Source organism: Halichoerus grypus, chromosome 10 (genome assembly GCF_964656455.1).
Source record: "Halichoerus grypus chromosome 10, mHalGry1.hap1.1, whole genome shotgun sequence".
In the NCBI taxonomy this organism is placed as follows: domain Eukaryota; kingdom Metazoa; phylum Chordata; class Mammalia; order Carnivora; family Phocidae; genus Halichoerus; species Halichoerus grypus.
In genome coordinates, this window is record NC_135721.1 from 39023314 (window position 1) to 39045573 (window position 22260).

Here is a 22260-nt window from a genome sequence, read left to right on the forward strand (position 1 = left end):
ATGGGCCTGGGGTAGGTTCCTTCCAGGCTACCATACCTGGTTCATAGTATAATGTAGTTGTTGATGGTGATAGCTGTCTTCCTGGAGCAGCTCCTCTACTTAAATTCTTTTAGGCATTTGGTAGGGAAAGGGGGTAAAGAGCTTTTCCTGAATTTGCTGGGTTTGGGTTGCTTTTTAACTCAATATGACCTTCATGCCAAGGTGGCCCATCTTGGCATGGCCTGCCCTTGGACTCTTCATTTCACAAGGATAACCTGATGTAGCTCCTGGCTGGAGGAGCCAGCAGTGTGGTGGGAGAGGCACACGTGTAGCAGATGATAAAAAGTGATGACAAGGGAACTTTCCAGGGGGGTGGACGTGTTTTATATCTTGGTAGGATATAAGTTTACATGGGTGTTTGCAAATGCCAAAACTCATTATGCTTATGCTTTGTGCATTTCCCTGTAAATTTTACCTAAAAATGTAGAAAATGGGAATGCTCTGGGAAGACTATGTCTAGCTGGGCGTTGGCAGGGCACAACTGTTGGGAAGTGGGCCAGAGAGGCAAACTAGGTTACCCACGGGGACAATTCCACCTTCCTTTGTGGGGTGTGGTTGAAAAGTTTTCCCATGGAGCCTGTAGACCCAGATGGCCTAGTAGCCTTGATGCCCAGAGCACCTGGGGTCTACAGAGGAGGGAGGCAGGGATCGCTGCATGTTTCAGGAGACGGATGTTTCAACGGAGTCTGCAGGGTGAGCAGTTGGCCAGAGGAGGGTGGACAGGTGGAGGGTGGTTTCTAAGCACTGCTCAGTGAAGTGTAGTTGCCTAGCATGGTCCAGACAGAAAGGGGTAGAACCAGACTTTGAACTACTTCCCTCACCCCAAGCCCCATCAGTAGGCCTCAGAAATTCAAGCTTGTGGGGCGCCTGGGTGGCTCAGTCGTTAAGCGTCTGCCTTCGGCTCAGGTCATGGTCCCAGAGTCCTGGGATCGAGCCCTGCGTCGGGCTCCCTGCTCTGTGGGAGGCCTGCTTCTCCCTCTCCCACTCCCTCTGCTTGTGTTCCCTCTCTCGCTGTGTCTCTCTCTGTCAAATAAATAAATAAAATCTTTAAAAAAAAAAAAGAAAAATTCAAGCTTGTTGGAATATTTTTTTAAAAATAAATATTACTGGGGCCACTGGGTGGCTCAGTCAGTTGAGCATCTAACTCTTGGTTTCAGCTCAGGTCATGATCTCGGTGTCCTGGGATTGAGCCCCATGTCGGGTATGCGCAGTGTGGGTTCCGCTTGGGATTTTCTCTCCCTCTTCCTCTGCCCCTCCCCCTACTTGTGCTCTCTTTCTCTCTTTCAGATAAATAAAATAAATAAAATCCTTATTTATTCATCTGAGAGAGAGCGAGAGAGAGCGTGCACGAGTGGGGGGAAGGGCAGAGGGAGAGGGAGAAGCAGACTCCCTGCTGAACAGGGGCTCCCTCCCAGGACCTGACCTGAGCCAAAGGCAGACGCTTAACCGACTGAGCCACCCAGATGCCCCTAAAAGAATTTTTTTTAAATAAATTTTATTTATTAATTTTTAAAATAAACTCGACCCCCAACATGGGACTCAAACTCATGACCAGGAGATCAAGAGTCCCAAGCTCTACTGACTGAGCTAGTCAGGCACCCACAAGCTAGTTGGAAGTTCTTGTTTTTGTTTTTTTATTTTTAGATTTATTATTCATTTGAGAGAGAGAGAGAGAGCACAGGGCTCGATTCTAAGACCCATGAGATCATGACCTGAGCTGAAACCGAGAGTCAGACACTCAACCAGCTGAGCCACCCCGGCGTCCCTAGCTGGAAATTTTAAAGCTGCTTCCCAAGAAAGGAGAACAGTGTCCTGTTACCACTGTGTCGGGAGGCCAAGTCCATACCCCAATCGCAATGCCTTTTGTCAGCTGACATCTTTTGGGGTTTGCCTGCGGCTCATGACTCGCCACTGCAGATCCAAGGTGGCAGTGTGGCCCATGTGCTGTCTGACTCACTTCCTGGAGGGCCTGGCTGGCTGGTGCCTACGCTGGCTGGCCTGTTTTCCTGTGAGTAGAGAGAAAGGGGAGAGGTATCACAGGTCTAGCACCGGCTTTGAAGCCAGATCAGCCTGGGCTAGGATCCTGGTTCTGCGGCTGAACTGGGAATGTGACCCTGGACCAGTCCCCCTCTGTGAGCCTCCCTGACTCTTCTCCGTCCATGAAGCATAATCATGGGGGTAGTAAGTCTGAGGACAGAACCACATCGTGTGCAGAGCACTGAGAACACAGCGGGCCCTCGAGGCACAGACAGCAGCTGTCGGAGCTCGACCGAGGCCGAGGACCTGTCCGTCGACTGGGCTGTGGACACCGCCATCCCTGGCGGCGTTTCCCCGCGCTGCTGGGCTGTCGTTAGCCCCCCTAATACCCGCCTCAATTCTCGGTCCGCGTGCGCGTCCCGGGCCCCCGGGCAGGGTCAGGGGCGAGGGGGCTCCGCAGCGCCCCCAGCCGGCTCCGGCCGCCCGCGCCCCTCCCTCTGACTCCCCGGAGGCCGCCGTCCGAGGCGCCCGGCGAGGCGCTGGCAGGCAAGCAGCGCTCTGGGGTCTGACCGCCCGGCGCCCCGCTCGCCTGTAGGGGTCGGAGGGGCTCAGCTGGCCCGGGGCGCCACCTCGGGGCGCTCGCTCCCCCTCTCTTTGGGGCACACCCGCTTGCCTTGTGTCTCCCCGCTTCCGGAGAGGAGGGGCGGGAGAGGGCGGATCCTTGCTAAAGAAATGCTTTATTTTACTCCATCTGTGACAAACTGAGCATTCCTGCTGGGGGAGTCTGGAGGGAGAGGAAAAATGTGGGTCTGGTTAAAAAACAAACCAGCCGAAACAACAACAACAAAAAACAAGTTTTAGAGTCTGGTTACGAGATAATGTTTTTAGCGCGTATTGAGTGCCAAGGCGCTTGGGATTCCCAGGCTGAGTGACCTGCTCTTTTGTTTCGCTGTTAATTCGCAAACCTCTTTTTATTTTTGTGGTGATGGGGCCACGTTTCGCCAAGTGAGGCTCAAATGTGGAGAGCAGGGACTCCCATTCATCCTGTGTCCTCGGTAATGCACAGAGTCAGTCCAGAACCTAAGAGTCAACCCCAGTTATGCACCGGGGCAGACTAGAGTCGGGAAACCTTGCTAGGGTGGGAGTACCGGGCGAAGGACAAGAGGCGGTGTGGTGTGGTGTAACTTCCCATCCCCCTGCCAGCTACACCGAGCTCATGGTTGGAGGGGGCAGGGCCATTACTTCCTGAGGTGCCCAGCATAGGTACTGGGGTCCCCTAGTAAATTCCCTTTTTTGGGAAGAAAAATAAGTCTAGGTTTATTAAGCATCTATTTGTTAATTAATTTTATGATCTCATTTAATCTTCACCTTTATCTTTCTGCCCATTTTACAGATTGGGCACGGTGAGGCTCCAGATTAAACACAGTGAGTAAGTAGTCAAACTATTCAACTCTTTTCACTCTGCCAGGTTATCTGCCCAGTCTCCGGTTCTTGTGGGGGACAAGGCTCTTGCTGGTATTACAACCCAGATTACCCTGTGTTTAAGGCCAGCAGTTTGACCATGGAGACACTCAGATGCCAGCTAGTCTGCATTCTCCAAGGAGAATTTACCATCTTGCTCTGGTCCAGAAATTTTTTATTTTTAAGATTTCATCTATTTATTTGACAGAGAGAGAGATAGTGAGAGCAGGAACACAAGCAGGGGGAGTGGGAGAGGGAGAAGCAGGCTTCCCACCGAACAGGGAGCCCGATGTGGGGCTGGATCGCAGGACCCTGGGATCATGACCTGAGCCGAAGGCAGATGCTTAATGACTGAGCCACCCAGGTGCCCCTGGTCCAGAAATTTTAACACATGGATTGACTTAGTTCTACTGTCCAAATTGCCATCTCCTGGGTGGAGCCTTGACCCTAAAGGCTGAACCTTATCTTTAATTAGCCTGTTGACCAGCCCTGGGCCAGGGCAGGCCTGTGTTCAGAACAGGCAGGCCAGAGTCCTGGGCAGAGGAGCCGCACGTGTGGCCGAGTAACTGGGGGCTCACTTTCTCCTGGAGCACACACAGACTCTGCATCCCTCTGCATGGATTCAGAAAGAAATGGAAGCTTCCCTTACACTGCCTCTGCCTCCCATTCTTGTGTGACCTCGCACAGGACCGTGGGCTAGCCACTTGTGCTCTCAGGGCCTCAGCATCCTCCTCTAGAAAGTGTGCAAGCAAGTTGGCCAGACTAGTTCTAGGGTCCTGTGATGTGATGTAGGCAAGATGGCCCCTGGGCTGAGCCAGAACCACTCCTTCTTTTTTTTTTTTTAAGTAGGCTCTACACCCATGTGGGGCTCAAACTCACAGCCCCAAGATCATGAGTCTCAGGCTCTACCCACTGAGCCAGCCAGGCGCCCTGAACAACTCTTCCTTTTATTGCTGTCCCTCAGAGCACCCAGAGCCAAGACTGTGTGTCAGTAAACATCTAGTGAACGAGGAGATCTCCCAGGGTAGACTCCAGAGGCATTTGGAATGCAGGACACAGCAAAGAATGTTTTCCAGACCCCAGACACTCCCTCATTAGTGAGCTTAAAAAAAAAAAATCAAATGTATGCATTCAGGGCAAGGAGAAAGACAAGTCTGGGGGAGGAGGAAAAAGTCACTGCAGAGGCAGTGACCCCACCCAGGAAATATGACTAACCCAGCTGAGGCTGGGGCTGGCAGACACGGCGGCCCAGTGCTGGTGAGTGTGGTGGCTTTCCTGGGGCTCTCCTCGCAGGTCCCAGACTCAGAGGCGACCCTGGCCAGCAGCCAACTGAGGCCACTATGGGGAGGCCCCAAGCCGGGGTGGACCTCAGCCCCCGGGGGTGCCCGCGAGGAGCCAGGCCGGCGGCATCCACTGCTGGCCGCCGGTGCTCGCCCTCCTCCATCGAGGCCCGCCGGCCTCTCAGCACTGTCCCCCCGAGCGGGAAGGGACCAGGCTCCGCAGGGGCGGGGGCGGGGGCGGAGCCAGGCGGGGCAGGTGGGCGGGGCAGCCCGGGCCGGGACCTGGGGAAGTGAGAGGCTGGGTGCGGCGGGCTGGGAGGAAGAACCTGAAAAGCGGAAGGGCGAGGAAGGAGAGCTGCGGAAAGGTGAAAGTGGCAGGGTGGCTGAGGGAGAGTCGGCCCCGGGGACTTCTGGCCGCCAGGGTCTGGAAACAGACTCACATTTCTGGAAGCCGCTTTGTCCCCCAGCCCGCTGTCCTGGCAACTTTGTGCCAGGCTCCAGGTACATTTATGGTCTGACTGGAGCCCCACGGCTGCCCCGGAGGAGGGCGGGTTGTGCCCAGGGTACTGACGAGGCCCTCCTGGGTCAGGCGTGTCCTGGCTGGCGGGAGAGGTGGTGCGGACCTCCTGACAGATTTGAGGCTGCCCATCCCAAAGACTGGACTGGAGTGATTGTAGACGGGTGGGCTGCAGTGGTTGGGGGAGGGGGCAGAGCATTTGAATTCAAACTAGCACAGCCCATTATTTTGCAGATCCAACGAGACCTCAGCTGAGGGTCTGGTCCTGGGCTTGGGGTAGGGGAAGGGGAGGAGGAGGGAAGGGAGGGTGGAGGAGGTCCCCTAGGCTGTCTTCAAAGGCAGGTTCCTTCCGAAGTCCGGCCAGCCCCGTGTGCATCCTCCCCCACCCCTGGCCCCATGACGGTCTCACTGGATTCCCCAGCCTCTGCTTTCTGCCTCCGGGGCTGCTGCAACCTGTCCCAGCCTGTGAAATCTCTCTCTCTCTCTCTCTCTCTCTCTCTCTCTCTCTCTCTCGGGCTCCAGCTGCTCTAGGAATCGCAGCACCACAAGTCCTGTGTATCCGACGCACCCTCTGAGTGCCTGCAGGGTGCCGGGCACAGGGTGGGGTTTATAGCAGCGGAAAAGTTTTCCCTTCCCTTCTAGGTTCTTTGGCTGGTCTATTAAATCTATATAAGACAGATTAACAGGACAAAACCAGAAAGTTTAATAACGGGTATACCTGCTGTATACTTGGGAGAGACCCAGGAAAACGCCCTGAAGTGGTCGAAGCCACCACCTTAAATACCATCTTATGCTAAAGAAAAAAGATGTTGGGGGTCCGTTAGGGGCGGTTACCAGGAAAAGCACGGTGAACAGGGTAAGACTGTTATGCAGATTGAAGTGGCTGCTTTCCCCTCTGATAAGTTGCTATAGTCATCCCCCCTCCCTTCCTGATGCAGTGGGAGACACCCCTACAGAGGGAGATTTCCCTTGTAAGTTACGAAGGGCAACTTCTACTTGGTTTTCAGAATGTCACCTGTGTCTGCTGCTTCTTAAAAATAGCCGGTTTAAAAGAATCAGCATGCAAAGAGGCTTATTTTGGGGTGGTATATTTTGCTCCCCTTCAGGTTCCAGCTAGGTCCAGAGAGACAAAATACACTCCCCGCCCAATAGGCCTTTATAGTCCAGTAGGGGAGGGGGGCAGATCCATAACTCAGACTACTGTGGCAGAGTGGGAAGAAGCAACGGTTTTAATGTAAGAAGTATGTATGGAAGAGGCTGTCTTGTGAGGTGGTGAGTTCCCCATCACCAGAAGTGTTCAAGAGGAGGATGGTGCGGGATGCTATAGAAGGGATTCCTGCACTGTGTGCAAATGGGCATGTGTTGGGAGGCAGATGCGGAGCAGATTTAGATAAGTATTTAGACTCCTTCTAACGCTGACATCTGTGATTCTGTGACATTCCCCACCTAGGGGAAGTTTGTCTTTGGCCTCACTGGGTGTGATGGCTCCCTCCTTCTCTGCCTCCTCCAGTTAGACCACGAGACATGGGTTGTTCTTTCTCATTTCTGTGCCCCCACCATCACTCTGCCCAGTGCCAAGCTCCCAGTGTAGACTTTGTATGGAATTGCATAGAGCCTGGCGTGGGCTGCTAGAGGAACGCAGGAGTGTCAGGCAAGTCTGTGGCTCTGGCTGAGACATGAAGGTGGCTGGTCATCCTAATAGACCACCTGCAAGTAGAGACTGAGGTATCTGCTCCCGAGTGAGAGGGCCAGGAGCACTCCCAGAAAAGGCTGAGGCTACCAAATGTCCTGGCAGGCTCCTTGGACAGCTGGGGTTTGGTCTGGGCCTGGAGGGTGCATACTGGACTCGAGGGTGGGTGTGCACACGGAGAAAGCTCAAGCTGCTGTGGGCTTGGGCAGAGCGGCTGGAAGGGAGAGGTGTCAGGTAGCCCCTGGAGCAGAAGGCCAAGGGGCAGGGACCTGATGGGACAGCAAGGGTTTCTGCCGTGACCTGAGTTTTACAGTCGCCTGGGACTTCTCACACACGCTGTCCAGGCTCCACCCCCAGAACTCTGATTTTAACTGTGCTGGTGTGTGGCCTGGACATTGGGATTTTTTTTGAGTTTGATGATTCTGATGTACAGGCAGGTGTGAGATGCCATTCTGGACAGTTAACTGGCAGCAGAGAGTCCACTGGAACATATGTTCAAAATGCAGATGCACAGGCCCCACTCCATGCCTCTGTGATCAAAATCTCCAGGCCTGGGGCCGGGGCCTCTGCGTTTTATAAGATCCCAAGCTAATTTTAACAGGCAGCCAGGACAATGAAGAAGCAGGTGGCCAAACCCCTTTCATCAAAACCCTGCAGTGGCTCCCAGAGACCTGTAGTCCCGAGAGGGGGCTGCCTGCTTCTGAGTTATGGCCTGAGCTCTCAGATCAGGAACACAGAAGGAGAAACAGTAAAGCTAACAATTGACCCTCTTGTTCACACCATCTCTCCGCTGGCTTGGGCGTAGGGCAGCCGCCTCACCATTTCAGACCTGAGTCACAGGCTGAGTAGCCTGTGGCAGGGGATGTGGGCAAGCGTGTGACCTTCTGTGGAATGGAGGAACATTAAAGTTTCCCTCCCCCAGACTTCCCCCTCACCACCTCCTGCTTTGCGAAAGAGTGGTTCCAAAAAATGCCTTCAGCTCTGTTGTGAGTTAGGAATGGAAAAGAAGTCATGATTCCCGTGGTATTTGACATCCATAACTGCTGCTCCTGTTTTTCCCTCCGTTTTCTGCTCAGACCCAAGACCCTCTGCTCTCCCGCCCATCCCCTAAAGATGGCCCTTCGCCCTTCCTGCTTCCCCAGTCCCCAAGAAGCTCCCCATGGTGCCAGTTTGCCTCTTCACCCTGAAATTCTCCAGGCCCCTACTCTGAGTCACAGAGGCTCACCTTACAAAAATGCTGTTCCCCTGCACAGCGTGAATTGTGTTACAGTGCTTGCTAGTGTGTGGGCTGTGCATTTTAAGCCAAAAAAAAAAAAAAAAAAAAAGAAGCTGTGTAGTAATCGGAACATAGGAAAGAGATGGTGAGTGAAGCTGTAGCTACTGCATTTGCTGAATTTTTAAAAAGTATATATATTTTTAAAATACTTGCCTTGACCATTTTCCCCCTGAGTAACTTGTCCAAAAAAGGTTGCTTTCACTGGTGGCCTATAGAATAACATGACGTTTGAGGTGTGGGGGAGGAAAAACTCCCCTGCCCCTCCAGGTCCTTCTTGCTGGACTTAGAATCAAATTGACAGGAGACGGATTAACAGGAGAAAATTAAATTTAATAGCATACATATGGGGAATCCACACAGACATGGAAATTCCAAAGACAGTGAAGCAACAAGACTCTTAATAGGAGCTAAGGAGAGGGGTAGGGTCTGAGGATACAAAGGGGAGAAAGACCATCAGCAGGAAGGTGAGAGGAGATGCTTGGAAAACAAAGGTCGCCCCATTATACAGGTAAGTTTCTTAGGTAAAGAGGAATCTGTTAAGAGCTCTCTTCCTAATATAAGTAGGCAGTTAAAGGGGAGGTAAACCACTTTTACTGAATCAGTTGGGTTTTGATTGCTTTTAAGTCAAAATAATGTTCATGCCAAAATGGCCTATCTTGGGGTGCCTGCGGTTGTCCCCTACAGAGGCATTTGAAGAGAGCTGGTCATACGCAAGTGATTGTTGATGCCTGGGAATCGAGAGTTTAGAATTAGGGAAGGCACTAAGTGTAATGTTAGCTTTAGGGATTTTGTGTTTCTGTGTTTGTTTTTGGTAGGTGCCTTTTATTAGTTTGAGGAAGTTCCCTTCTATTGCTAGTTTGCCGAAAGTATTTTTTTAGTCAGGAACGGATGTAGAATTTTAGTAAATGCTTTTTCTGCATCTATTGAGATGGTTATATATGTATATACACACATATATTGTCAATGCAATACATATAGTTGATGCAAAATGAACAAACCTTTTAGAATCTCTAAAAGAAAGAAAGAGAGTTTTATTTGAGCCCAAGTTAGGACAGTTGCCCGGGAAACATGCTCTTCACAGGGAAGAATGTTCTCCAGAGAATGGACAGTTTTTACAGGGTTATATACTTTTCTACATCTTGCAAAAGCTCCAGAGATTATAGATTAGCATATAGGTAGGAACCATGAGTTTCAACGTCAAGGAATGCAGGAAGTAGGAGCATTGGTCAATATCTTAAGAACAAGATGGTTTCCTTCAGGCTATTCATTTACAAGGCACGCGTACAATGTATATTTGGTGCGACATAAATCAGGATTTTGGTTTAAACAAAGTTTATGTACAGTCATGCTGACTTAGAAAGAAATAAGGTGGATTACATTGATTGATTTTCAGATGTTAAACTAACTTTGCATTCTTGGGTTAAATGCCATTTAGTGTTTTATCCTTTTTATATATTGAATTCCATAAGCTAAAATTTTGATAATATTTTTTGTGTCTATGTTCATGAGGGATGTTGGCCTAATTTTTAAAAAGATTTTATTTATTTATTTGTTTGTTTATTTATGAGAATAAGAGAGAGTGAGCATGGTGGGGAGGGGCAAAGGGAGAGGGAGAGAGAGAATCCCAAGCAGACTCCTGACCTGAGCCAAAATCAGGAGTCAGACATTCAACTGACTGAGCCACCCAGGTGCACCCTAATTTTCTTTTCTATAATATATTTATCTGGTTTGTTATATCAGGATAATGCTGGTGACATAGAATGAATTGGGAACTGTTCTATTTTCTGGAAAAGTTTGCATAGAATTGGTACTATGTCTTCCTTAAATTTTTGGTAGAATGTACCATGACTTGGGGGTCACCTGGGTGGCTTAGTCAGTTGAGCATCCAACTCTTGATTTCAGTTCTGGTTGTGATCTCAGGGTCCTGGGATTGAGCCCCAGGTGGGGCTCCCTGGTCAGTAAGGAGCCGTTTCTCCCTTTCCCTCTGCACCACCCCACTCATGCTCTCTCTTTCTCAATAAATAAATAATCTAAGAAAATAAAATTTAAAAAGAATGTACCATGACTTGGAGTTGGAGGGGGAGTTAAGTACAAATTCAGTTTCTTTAATAGATATTGGAACTATTCAGGTAATCTATTTTTTCTTGAGTGAACTTTCATTATTTGTATCCTTCAAGGAATTTGCCCATTTGTTGAATATATTGGCATAAGTTTTTGTAATATTGTCTTTATCCTTTTAGTATTTGTAGAATCTGTAGTGAATCATCTCTCTTATTTCTGAATTGGAAATTTGTCTTTTCTTTTTCCTAATCAGTTTGTCTAAAGGTTCATCAGTTTTATTGATTTTTTTTTTCAAAAACCAGCTTCATTGATTTTCTCTCCATATATATATTTTTCTTTCTATTAATTTCTGCTCTTATTTTTATTATTTCTTTTCTTCTGATTATTTTGAGCTTAATTTGCTTTTCCTTCTCTGGTGTTTTTATGGTGGAAACTTAAGTTATTGATTTTTGACTTTTCTAATATGCTTAAAGAGCTATGTGTCAGTCAGCCTCGTGTAAGGCCCAGAGTTAGGGGTCTGGAAGCAGAAGAGAGGTATGGCTGAGAAGTCACAGCAAGAGAAAGGCATTGGCCCAGGAGTCAGAAACCTAGTTTTCACTAGCCACTCACAAGCTTTGTGGCTTTGGACTTAGATTTTCTGAGCCTCAGTTTCTTTGCCTGCATAATGGAGCTAGGGTAATCTCCTCTTGGGCTCTTGGAGATGAAGTAGTTAATGAATATGATAGCATTTGACACCTGGAAGGGCCTCCCCAGACCAGTGTGGAGGGTGGTTGTTATAACATCTGTAATCATAATGGCTTCTTCTGTCTTTCCAGAACTGGAAACAGCATGTACACACGCCTCGCCCAGAGGTAGGCTGTGTGCCCCATTCCCTTTCATCCCTCCCCTTCTTCACCCCCAAGGGCTGCCCTCCTCACAGCTTCCCACACCACAGTCCCCCGCCCATCCCGGTCCTCCCAGGTGTCTGCTTGGGTCCACTCCTCGTGGGCCCTGGCCCCCACTGCCACCCCTCTTCCCTCCTGCAGTGGCTCCCCGTTCCCAGCCTCGGTGCAGGATCCCGGCCTGCATGTTTGGCGGGTGGAGAAACTGAAGCCAGTGCCCGTAGCACGTGAGAACCAGGGCGTCTTCTTCTCGGGGGACTCCTACCTAGTGCTGCACAATGGTCCGGAGGAGCTCTCCCACCTGCACCTGTGGATAGGTGAGGGGGCTGGGGCACCAGCTGGGGGTGTGGAGCTGGGGCTGGCATGGGTCTCACGGGCCTTGCCCTGCCCCTCCCCGCCACCGCAGGCCAGCAGTCCTCCCGGGATGAGCAGGGGGCCTGTGCTATGCTGGCCGTGCATCTCAACACCCTGCTTGGGGAGCGGCCCGTGCAGCACCGAGAGGTGCAGGGCAATGAGTCCGACCTCTTCATGAGCTACTTCCCACGTGGCCTCAAGTACCAGGTCAGAGCCCACCTCCCAGCGCCCTTACCCCGTGGCTTCTCTCGGAGCCACTCCTCCTTCCAGCCAGTTCGCACCCTGCAGAAGGCCCAGGCGCCCTCAGGCCTGGGTCTTCCCCACCTTTCTGCCCAGCCCCCGCGGGCACAGGGTACGGAGGGCCGCGGGCCTCCTGTCAGCCCACTAAGGTTGGCCGGTCTGGGCCGCAGGAAGGCGGAGTGGAGTCAGCATTTCACAAGACCTCCCCAGGGGCCGCTCCAGCTGCCATCAAGAAACTGTACCAGGTGAAGGGGAAGAAGAACATCCGGGCCACTGAGCGGGCACTGAGCTGGGACAGCTTCAACACCGGGGACTGCTTCATCCTGGACCTGGGCCAGGTGAGCAGGCAGGGCGGGGCTGAGCACTGCGTGGGCACCCGGCTTTTAAGAGGCCAGGGAGCAGGCGGGAAGCCGCGCCAGCCTTTAGGAAAACATCTTACGTTCAAAAAGACAGCAACCTCCTTCTGCCGTCCAGCCACTGGCTCTAACACGGCAGCCTACTCTCTCCTTCCCTTGGAGCCTTAGTAGCTCTGAGTTCGCGGCCAGCCAGACCTCTCGTTCGTTTGTCCGCTCAGCCGTTCACTCAGTGAGTCTCTCGTGCCTACTCTGAGCCAGCTCGGGGACCACAAATGGCTTGCCCCGGGGAGGCAGCCAACACAGGCCTGTCACCTGCCGCGATGCTCCGTGGGATGTGATAGGGGCCTGTGCTGAGGGGCCCTGGGGCCGGCAGGGCTCCTCCTAGCGGGCGCTGGCGCCACTGCCCCGGGCAGGTGCCCCCTGACTAGACCTTCACGGAGGGGGACAAGCCTTTCCGGGTGAAGGCACAGGGGGGCTGAGGCACTGGAGGCGGACAGGTGCACACAGGCATGCGGACAGCACGGAGGGGACTAGCTTGACGGGGACGCTGGGTGGGGACGGGAGCAGTGGGAGCAAAAACTGTTGCGGGGCCTGAGAGCCAGGTCCCGAGGCTGTTGGAGGGTCTGGACGGCGCCTTGTGCGGAAGGCTCGAGGCGGGAGGCAGCCCGCGGCAGAGGAAGGGGGCCGACCGGCGCAGCGCGGCGCAGGCAGCCGTGTGAGGTGCGGGCCTCACGGATGCCGTTCTCCCCTCCGCTCACTCGTACATTCATTCATTCAGTGCTTGCTATGTGTCTAAATACGTGCCAGTCTCTGTTGAAGTACTGGGCACGGGGCTGTGAACAAAGCAGAGCAACACAAAACAAAATGCTCAGGCCCTAATGAAGCTTGCTTTCCAGTCGGGAGAGAGAGATTACAGACAAGATAAAAGACCTTCACGTACGTGCGGGTGAGCCTTGTGGAGAGAAAGCAGGAGGGACACGGGGCTGGCCAGGGAAACACTCCCGCCGAGTGTCGTGTTGTCTTAGATGGTCTGGCCTCCGGGGGCCGTTCTTCAGGCCCCTTCCCCCAACACACACACACACACACACACACACACACACACACACACTCAACAGGCATAATGCAGGCAGCTGAGCCTCCCCACTTCCCTCCAGAACATCTTCGTCTGGTGTGGTGGAAAGTCCAACATCCTGGAGCGCAACAAGGCCCAGGACCTGGCCCTGGCCATCCGGGACAGTGAGCGGCAGGGCAAGGCCCAGGTGGAGATTGTCACGGATGGGGAAGAGCCCGCCGAGATGATCCAGGTTGGGGGACGTTGGGGTGGGCAGCCGGGAGGAGCTGGGGGCTTGAGGGGGGTGTGGGTGGGTGGTCTGGGGTACTGCTTAGGGCTGTGGCTAGCTCACAGGGTGCCCTCGTGTGATTCAGAGTAAAGTGCCCCTCTGGGTGGTTGGACCAGTGGCCTGGCAGGTGGACTGGGCTGGACCCAGCCCTCACTCGCCTCTGCCGGGTGCCCTTGTGCAAGACACGGTTTGCCTCCCCAGACGTGGTAGCCTTGGGCATGATGGGCTGGGAAGGTCTGGGGCAGGTGCCCAGGAATCCCTGGAAACCTGGCCCGCCCTGGCCCCTCCAGGTCCTGGGCCCCAAGCCAGCTCTGAAGGAGGGCAACCCCGAGGAAGACCTCACAGCTGACCGGACAAACGCCCAGGCCGCGGCTCTGTATAAGGTGGGCACTCTGGGCCTGCCCTGGGCTGGGGCAGGGCGTGCTGACGGGAGAGGAGGAAGCCCGGGGGAGGTTGGGTTGGGCAGCAGGGTGGTTTATCCAGGGTTCGAGCGAGGTGAGGTTGGGAAATGGATGGATGTCCGGCCCTCCTGAGGAGATAAAGACCACTTCACTTCCGGCCCATTCTTGGAGAAGGAGGTGTGAAGCCAGTGCTGAGCTTGACTTTTTTGGATTCTTTGCATTCATTTGTAATTTGGAATACACTTAATTTCCAAATGGATGCAAGGTCTCGGCGCTGCAGTGATTGAGGGTGACGTGAGGGGAGGGGTGCCCAGTCTCCTCTCTGCTCCTTGGGCAGGGGCCGTGAGTGGGGACCATGGGGGCTGTGGTCTAGGGGCGGAGGTTGGGGCTGTGTGCTGGGGGCAGGGCATGGGATCTGGCACTGCGCATCGTCCCCCAGGTCTCCGATGCCACCGGACAGATGAACCTGACCAGGGTGGCCGACTCCAGTCCCTTTGCCCTCGAGCTGCTGCTGTCGGATGACTGCTTCGTGCTGGACAACGGGCTCTGTGGCAAGATCTACATCTGGAAGGGTACAGTGGCTTCTCCATTCTAGCCTGAGGCCCCTGCAGCTGCTCCCCCGGAAGGGCTCAGCCTGCCTGCTTTCAAAAACAGCCTCAGGGAGCCACTGAGCCTTTTCTCTTTGCTGCTCCCCCCACTAAATTCCAGGCAAAGTTTCTGAAACATCAGCAAGCCTTAGAATCCCCGGAGGGCCTGTTAGGACAGATGGCTGGGTGCCCCGCACCCCCCAAACACCACCAAAGAATTTGCATATCCAGCTGGGTCCCAGGCCTTGCTGGCGGTCGAGGATCCCATTTTGAGGACTGCTGTCCTACAGCACCCTTAAGCCCTCGGGGCTGCTGGGACCCCAGTCTTGCCATTCTGCCTTGGGGTGTGACGGAAAGATTTTAAATTAAATCTCACTTTGTGCCCTGGGTAATGAACTAGTAGAACTCATTTTTCCAAGAAATTGTATTGGCTGGAGATAGAAACACTGTTGTGTATAAGCCTGTTCGCTTGGTCTAACTCTGAAAATGGTGAAACAAAGCTCTGAGTCTCTGACCGACCCTGGGAACCTCTTTACTTCTCCATGCTTGTCTTTTCTCGAGCATGTCTTACCTCCCTGACCAGATTATAACCTTCCTGAAAGCAGGAACCATATCATCTCTGGTGTCGTGACGAAATAGCACTTGCTCAGTAAATATTTGTGGGGGCAACCAAAGCCAAGAGAAACCCGCAGCCCTAGCTTGGTGAGGAAGATGCGGAAGGATTAGGCGTTCCCAGGGTAGCTGCTCCTGGCCAGTAATACTCTGGGCTCAGGGAAGGCCCAGAGCAGCAAGGAGCATGGCAGCTTTCTACGAGCTGGGGTGGGGGTGGTTGGAGATGGGGCCCTGGGGCTCCCCTTGCCCTCCTGCCACAGGGTACCTTTCCCATGGAACCGGTTCCGAGCTTGAGGGGTTCCCAGATGCCCACGGGAGGGAATTTAACCCCAAGCAAAGAACTGAACCATTTTGGAAAGAGAAACCAGAGGAAAAAAAAAACAACAACAACAAGAAAATTGGGAGCCAGGAAGAGAAGTATCTTGCCTTAAACTGGAGCACATCTTGCAGTAGAGGGACGGCCCACAGGAGGGAATGGATAACTGTATGGTCTTCCTTTTTATAAGTTCTTAGGTGGCAGGCCTAATGGCTGTCTGGCATTATGGGAGTGAGATTATAATAAATCACACCCTTTTGTCCTATTTCGTTTTACACAAAAGGCCTGATACTTGTTGATACTTGTCAGCAGTACGGTTGACAGACTCCCCTGGTGAGGTGTCCCGGGGTGGGGCTCTTGATTTAGAGTCTCAGGCCACTGGGAACACTAATCCTGAATATCCGTGGGGCCCTGGTCCGAGCAGGAGGTTTTGATTAGAGCAGGCAGAAAGAACAGTTTTCATCCCACGGAGCTGCCGGGGTGGAAGTCTCCAGGGGCTGACTTCACACCTCCAAAGACTCCTCAGCATCTTAGCACCTCCTGGTCTGTTTATTTAAAAGTTGCCGGCTATTCTATGGACCCCTCCCTTAAGTTTCCTTGAGAAAATGGGATGTGGGCTAGAGAGGGTCCCTACTCTTTTTTAAAAAAAAAATCCCCTTCTGGGGCGCCTGGGTGGCTCAGTCGTTAAGCATCTGCCTTCGGCTCAGGTCATGATCCCAGCGTCCTGGGATCGAGCCCCGCATCGGGCTCCCTGCTCTGCGGGAAGCCTGCTTCTCCCTCTCGCACTCCCCCTGCTTGTGTTCCCTCTCTCGCTGTGTCTCTCTCTGTCAAATAAATAAATAAAATCTTTAAAAACAAACAAATAAATAAATAAATAAATAAATCCCCTTCCAACTAATCCAGGGCGAAAAGCTAACGAGAAGGAGCGGCAGGCGGCTCTCCAAGTGGCCGAGGACTTCATCTCCCGCATGCGATACGCCCCCAACACTCAGGTGAGGAGAGGCCTGGGTGCCCCACCCCTCCTCCTGGGGCTCCTCCTGCGGCCTCTTGCCCCTGCAGACCCGACAAGAAGGGCAGCAAATCCCCGGGCACAGTCAGGAACGGTCAGGCCTCGCTACCGGCCCCCTCCAGTGCGAAAGCCCTTTTTAGTCCTTCAACATTTAAAAGTACATGGTGTTTTCTTTTCCTTCTTTAAAGATTTAGAGAGAGAGAGAGAGAGAGAGAGCGCTTGCACACGAGCACGAGATGGGGGAGGGGCGGAGGGAGCGAGAAGGAGAGAAGCAGACTCTGCTCAGCGCGGGGCTCAGTCTCACGACCCTGAGATCATGACCTGAGCCGAAACCAGGAGTCAGATGCTTGACTGACTGAGCCACCCAGGCGCCCCAAAAGTACGCGGTGTTTCCTGAGAGGATGTTGGGCAGCACTCGCGTGGCAGCCCAGAGCCTGGTGTGGGCAGCTTGTGTGCCTGCTCTGGGCCCTTGTCCCGGCTCGTCCTGCCCCCGTTGCTCCAGCACGGCGACTCCACGAGTCATTCCGAGGGGAGCTGATAAGGCTCATCGATGACTGGTGCGTCTCTCGAACTGTGCACCCCAGTGCTTGAAGCAATCTGTTTTCTCAGCCCGTGTCCCATCTCTTGGCTTATTTCTTGGCCAGGGGCATACCTGGCCGGGACGGCCATGTGGACTCGGGCCCGGTGCCCGGCACCCTCCTCCGTGGCTCCGCTCCGGCCTTGCCTGGTGGAGGCAGAGGTGGGAACCTCGTGGGCTAGACTTCTCCCCCATTCTCCCTGCAGGTGGAGATTCTGCCCCAGGGCCGGGAGAGCCCCATCTTCAAGCAATTCTTCAAGGACTGGAAATGAGGGGGGGGCGCCCCCTGCCTCCTGCCCGCTTTCTCCTCCTCTGGCTGCTTGGCCCCTGCGGAGATGGCCCCGAGGCTGTTCAATAAAGGAGACAAGTGCTTTCCCCGCTCTCTGCCCTCACCGCCTGCCCTGAGCTACTCCTCACTCCCCCGCTAGTCACCGGGCCTTATCCACGGGCTGGGGCAGAGGAGGACCCGGTGGCCACCCGCTGCCCAGCTCAGGGACTGGAGCGGACTTGGCACCATCGAGGCAGTGGGGCCCGGAGCTCCCCGAGGGCTGGCGGGGACTGCTGGGAACCCGGTGGGGAGGAGGCACAGCACCGGGCCCGGCTTTGCTTGCAGCCACGGTTCAGTTCAGTCACACACCCCGCTGGGACGAGGTTAGGACGGCAGGCTCGGGACGCCGTTCTGCTTGAGCCAGGATCTCAGCTGCCCTGAGAAACCACTGTGAGGCGGCTCCCAAACGACACGCTTGCCGACCAAGAGGACAACTTCCGGCTGCGCGCAAGTCTGGCTTGTCACCGCATGGGCGCATCACATCACGTTAGGCCGATGAGCGCGGGGCCACTGTAGGGCCGGGGAAAGCCCCAGACGAGTGTGGAGAGTCACGGAGTCTGGATCGGATGTTACCCTGCCTCGGTGTCCTCCTGGGCAAGTTGCTCTTCCTTGTCTAGGCCTTAGTTCATTCTCCCGTATCATGGGGCGGTGGCTGGAATATCAGGCTAGAGAGCCAAATAGGAGAACGGAGTAACTCAGAGTGCTCCCACCCGGGAGGGCACGATCCGGGGGCAGGAGCAAGGCTGGTAAGTCTGGACTGGAGTTCAGGAGGCCAGGCTGAGCTGCTGCAGCTGTCCTGACCCACTCCCACCCTGGGCCCCAAGGGCAATGTGGCTTCTGAGCTCTATCAGCTGGATTCTTCCATCCCCAACATACTCTAACCAAGTTCATCCTGATTTTGTGCACAACAGCCCCGGAAAGTCAGCTCTGTGTAGCCCCCCGACTTCTCTCTGAGGAGCTGTGCGGTGGTCCACCCGACAGCCTCCACAGACAGCATGTGCCAGGGATGATTTGCAAAGGAGAGCGAAGAAGGGGGCACCAGATCCTGACTTTCTAGGGTTGTGAAGCATTTTACATCTCCCATGGAAGGCCTAGATAGGCCCTTCCTAAATAAAATGCACAGGTTAAGATTCTTGCATCTACTTTCAAAGGGTTTCGGCCCCCCTCCCCCTTCCCCAAGAGAACCACAACTTAATCCCTGGACAACGTTGTTGCTAATGTCCCAAGGTCTGAAGCTGAGCACTCTGGGGCCATTACACAGGGAGTGACTTGGTTAGAAAGGGCTCTTGCAGAGGCCACTGGCCTCCCCTCCAGCTAGAAGCCCACATGGACTGGTTCCCGGCCAGCGTGCAGGCTGGGCATTCACGGTCGGGTCTGCGGAGTTAGCCTGGTCTGAGAGCAAGCGGAAGGAACCTGCAGGGGAGGAGCTACGGAACGGACACTCTGAAGTGGAGGCTGAGCCACAGCCTTTCTGCGTCCCAGCCTCACCAAGCCCAGGAAGCTGTTGGCCACCCTGAAGGCCCACTAAGCACCCAGGCTGGAGGAAGTAAAGTGGACAAAGGATGAGTTCAGGTTGGGCCAAGATGGCGCAGGCAAACTGCCATCCGTTACCGCCCTGCCCCTGAGGCATCCTGCTAACAGCAGTGGGGAGTCCTCTGCCATACCAGGGTGGCTATGTGTCGTCCCGCCTCTGCAATGCACCGCAGCTCTGGTGGGTTAGAATTGGAGAAGCGTGCAGGGGCGAGGCCGTGGTCTTCATGGGTCTACTTGACGGAGTACAGAGGACAGGAGAGCGGTGTAGTGGGGTCTCCCCAGCTCAGGATCCCCTGGCCCGGAGGAATGGAGCAACAGAGCTACTAGCTTCCCCAGAAGCCAATGTAGGAAAAAACATGAGGGGGCCTCACAGCGATCTTAATCAGAGCCAGGGCCGCCCTGCCCCCTGGCTAGAGTGCACAAGGAGTCTTGGCCTCTAAGTGCAGGATGGACACCATATACACTCGGTGGGAGCCTGGCCAGGGCAGAGCAATCTTCTCTCCTGGAGCCCCTGGCTCTCACCAGGCCCTGGAACAACAGGGCCACAGGAAGGGGCAAGGCTTGTCTTGGAGGAAAACCACTGGGGCCCTTGACCTGGAACAATTCTTTTATTCAAAAACTGCTGGTGTGTGAATTTCCTCCTTCCTTCAACCAGGCCAGAAAGCCATCCCTGATGGGAACTACACACCTCCACGGGGTGGGAAGTGTGAGCAAGGGGGTGCCCAGCTGGTGGGCAGTTGGGATGGGCAGCAATGGAGACACCTACCGGACAGCCGGTTCTGTGTCATCAACAGCGGGGCTGAGGGATGGGGAGAGGATGGAGAGAAGGCCTCTCGCCCTGGTTCATGCTGCCCCCTGCTGGCTGCTGCCACGGCTACCTTCTCCCTTCAAATTCTAGCTCCAGGGTCCCTGTCCTGTGGACACCCACGGCCTAAGAGCCCAGCTGCCCAGCGAGCCAGAATCTGGCACCTCGGCGTGGGAATATCTCTCAGCGTGGGCATACGGGGAACATCCAGGCAGGGCCTTCCCACCTCATGATCCATCCACTCGTTGAGATTACCTGGAAACCAACTCTCAACTAGCTCAACTCCAATTCTGGCAAATCCTTGCCCTGGAGGCGGGTCTGTGGGGAGCGGGGTGGGTCTAACTATCCCTAATGTCTCACATGGGTGAGGGTCCTTGGCTTCCCTGACCAGGCCCAGCCCGGGTACGCCTGGCATAATGCGCCATGCACCCTCCCAATGCCGCTGTGGCCCATCTTTTAAGTCTCTCTCTGTCAGCCTTGGGCTGGTCAGATCAGCCACATGCCTTCGGATGAATGTGGCGGCAGGTCACACACGCCTGTGAAGGTGAGATCCTTGGAGTGAGGGGCTTGTGGCCCAAAGCACTTCTGTGCTCCCAACGAGGCCTGTCCCTTTGACACTCCAGCCAGGTAGATTTCCAGGGTCTTGAGCAGCCGCCTGGGGCTCTTCTTGGCCAACACCTCCAAGTCTGGAACAGAGGATTGGAAAACAAAAGGCTTGACGGGGCTCTGGACTGCACACCAGTCCGGGCCCAGCAGCCGTAGGCAGTACCTCCATCCCAGACCCTGTGGAGTGGAGGGTGAAGGAGTCTTCTAAGGTGGAGAGCTCACCAGAGAGGGAGGATGATGGACCAGATAAAGCCACAGCAACCACACCTTCTACCTTGACCAGGACAGTCTCAACTTTGAATGGCCAGTCCAACTGTTGGACCCAACTTTTGATTCAGAAAATATGACCACCCTCGGTCTGAGGCCAGAAGGGAGGAGGGGGGTGCAGAGAAAGGGGAGCTAGCAGGCCCCAGAGGGTGGTGGGCTGATGGAGACTTTGAGAAGGTGGAGCTTGAGAAAGTAGGGGGGGAGGGCGGTTAGGGGGAAGGGAACTGTAGCCCAAACCAGTCTAGCAACCACACTGGGGTCCCTGAACCTGGGCAGGTGGGGAGTGGGGACACGCTAGGGAGTTCATGTCTCTCCAAGAAGAAAGAGCACACCTTTGAGGACAAAGCCAGAGTCAGCAATGGTCTTCTGCTGCGTCCTCCAGACATGTGCAAGGCGGAGGAAGGTGGCGGCATAGAAACTGTTCACCACTGGGATCACCTTTCGCTGCCGGTTACACTCCCTACGGCACAAGGGGGGCGGTGTGCTCAGCAGTGGACCACGGACCACAGCTGACAGCTGGGTGCCTCCGCCAGCCCGACTCCCCCAGGGAGCCATTCCGCAGGCAGCCTTCGCCTCCAGGGCAGGGTTGGGAGACTGGTTTTGGGGGGGGGGGCTCTGTCCTGGCTCCCTGGGGAGCCGCAGGTCTCCAGAACGAGCTGGGAGAATGCGGCGGGAGCGGGAGGGAATCAGGCTCTGTTGTGTCCTTCTGGTCAGCCAGCCAGCAGCCCAGGGTGGGATGGGGGGGGCTGGCCCGCAGTGCAGGGACTCACCTGGAGAGGGGACTCACCTGGAGAGGCACTCCTCCCTTAATGCCTGGATTGCGATGCGGGTGATATTCACGGACATCAAACAGAAGGGGAATTGCTGGAATGGAGCAGGCAAGGAGGGTCAGTGGCAGCCCCGGCTCTTGGCTTCTGGGCCCACCATCCACAACCCAGCAAGGCCCCCTGGCAGCAGTGACAACCACGGCCGGGAGGCGGCAGCTGACATTGCTGATGTTCACACTTGATTTTCCCAATAATCCTCCCATTTCCCAGATGAGGAAGCTGGGACTCAGTGACCCGAAATGAGCTTCCCGAGGAGCTGGAACCAGGATTCCAACTGAGGATAATTCACACGCAGGCTGGCGGGCATAACCCCTGTGCAAGCTCTCCAGCCTCTTCACCATCCCGACCCATGGGCTGTCCTTGGCCTTCATTCACCAGACCCACTGTGGTGCTGCCCAAGGACCACACCACCCCCTGGGGTCAGGTTGAACACAGGCGGGGTGAGGCTCGGTTATCTAGCCGTACAGGTGCCTACAATCTCTTCTCCCCTTTCCTAGGCATCTTATTTGACTGCTCATAAGCACTTCATTCAAAAGTAGAGACGGCACAGGCACAAAGTAGGTAGAAAACCTGCCTTGCTGGCACACCCCGTTTGTCAATAACGGAGGCCTGAGAACTAGCTGTGCGGGTCAAAGAGGGGGCAGCATGGGGTTCACCGGGGCTGCTTCCCCAGGAGGGGCCTCAGAATCCGCTGTGGGGTCTACTTTAATGCTTTATTTTTGGAGGGGCAAGCTCCTTTCTTTTCTTTTCTTTTCTCTTTTTTTTTAAGTAGGCTCCATGCCCAGCGTGGAGCCCAAAGCGGGGCTTGAACTCATGACCCTGAGATCAAGACCTGAGCTGAGACCAAGAGTCGGACACTAAACCCACCAAGCCACCCAGGCGCCCCATCCTTCCTATTCTTTAATAACAAAACCTAAGAA

At 54.4% G+C, this 22260-nt stretch overlaps 2 protein-coding genes across 12 annotated transcripts in view; one reads left to right on the forward strand and one right to left on the reverse strand.

The window, feature by feature from the left end:
* Positions 1-4673: 4673 nt before the first annotated feature.
* CAPG (capping actin protein, gelsolin like) lies at positions 4674-17354 on the forward strand. Of its 4 annotated transcripts, none has more exons than XM_036117355.2 (10): positions 4674-4734; positions 11117-11152; positions 11327-11499; positions 11589-11743; positions 11947-12114; positions 13287-13436; positions 13763-13855; positions 14313-14445; positions 16292-16380; positions 17181-17354. In XM_036117355.2, exons 2-10 carry the CDS (start codon positions 11130-11132, stop codon positions 17244-17246), a joined length of 1050 nt encoding a protein of 349 aa, XP_035973248.1. In that variant the 5' UTR covers positions 4674-4734; positions 11117-11129; the 3' UTR covers positions 17247-17354. The 4 variants fall into 4 exon arrangements, with proteins under 4 accessions (XP_035973248.1, XP_035973247.1, XP_035973251.1 ...); XM_036117354.2 differs by lacking the exon at positions 4674-4734 and adding an exon at positions 5017-5122; XM_036117358.2 differs by lacking the exon at positions 4674-4734 and adding an exon at positions 5072-5258.
* A 2070-nt stretch (positions 17355-19424) lies between these two features.
* ELMOD3 (ELMO domain containing 3) overlaps positions 19425-22260 on the reverse strand; it is a 28048-nt gene continuing 25212 nt past the window's right edge. For 7 of the 8 annotated variants that reach the window (XM_078056358.1, XM_078056363.1, XM_078056362.1 and 4 more), the window contains 3 exons: positions 21301-21377; positions 20846-20973; positions 19425-20326 (listed from right to left, as the gene is read on the reverse strand). In XM_078056358.1, coding sequence (XP_077912484.1) covers positions 20127-20326; positions 20846-20973; positions 21301-21377 — 405 coding nt within the window. In that variant the 3' untranslated portion in view covers positions 19425-20126. The remainder of the gene's footprint in view (positions 20327-20845; positions 20974-21300; positions 21378-22260) is intronic. The other variant, XR_013441726.1, reaches the window with a different exon arrangement.

Bases quoted from the DNA above. Each gene is read 5' to 3' on its own strand.
- CAPG (XM_036117355.2), top strand. From the start codon at position 11,130: ATGTACACACGCCTCGCCCAGAG. The intron at 13,437-13,762 runs GTTGGGGGACGT...TGGCCCCTCCAG, and splicing joins AGCCCGCCGAGATGATCCAG to GTCCTGGGCCCCAAGCCAGC. The intron at 13,856-14,312 runs GTGGGCACTCTG...ATCGTCCCCCAG, and splicing joins AGGCCGCGGCTCTGTATAAG to GTCTCCGATGCCACCGGACA.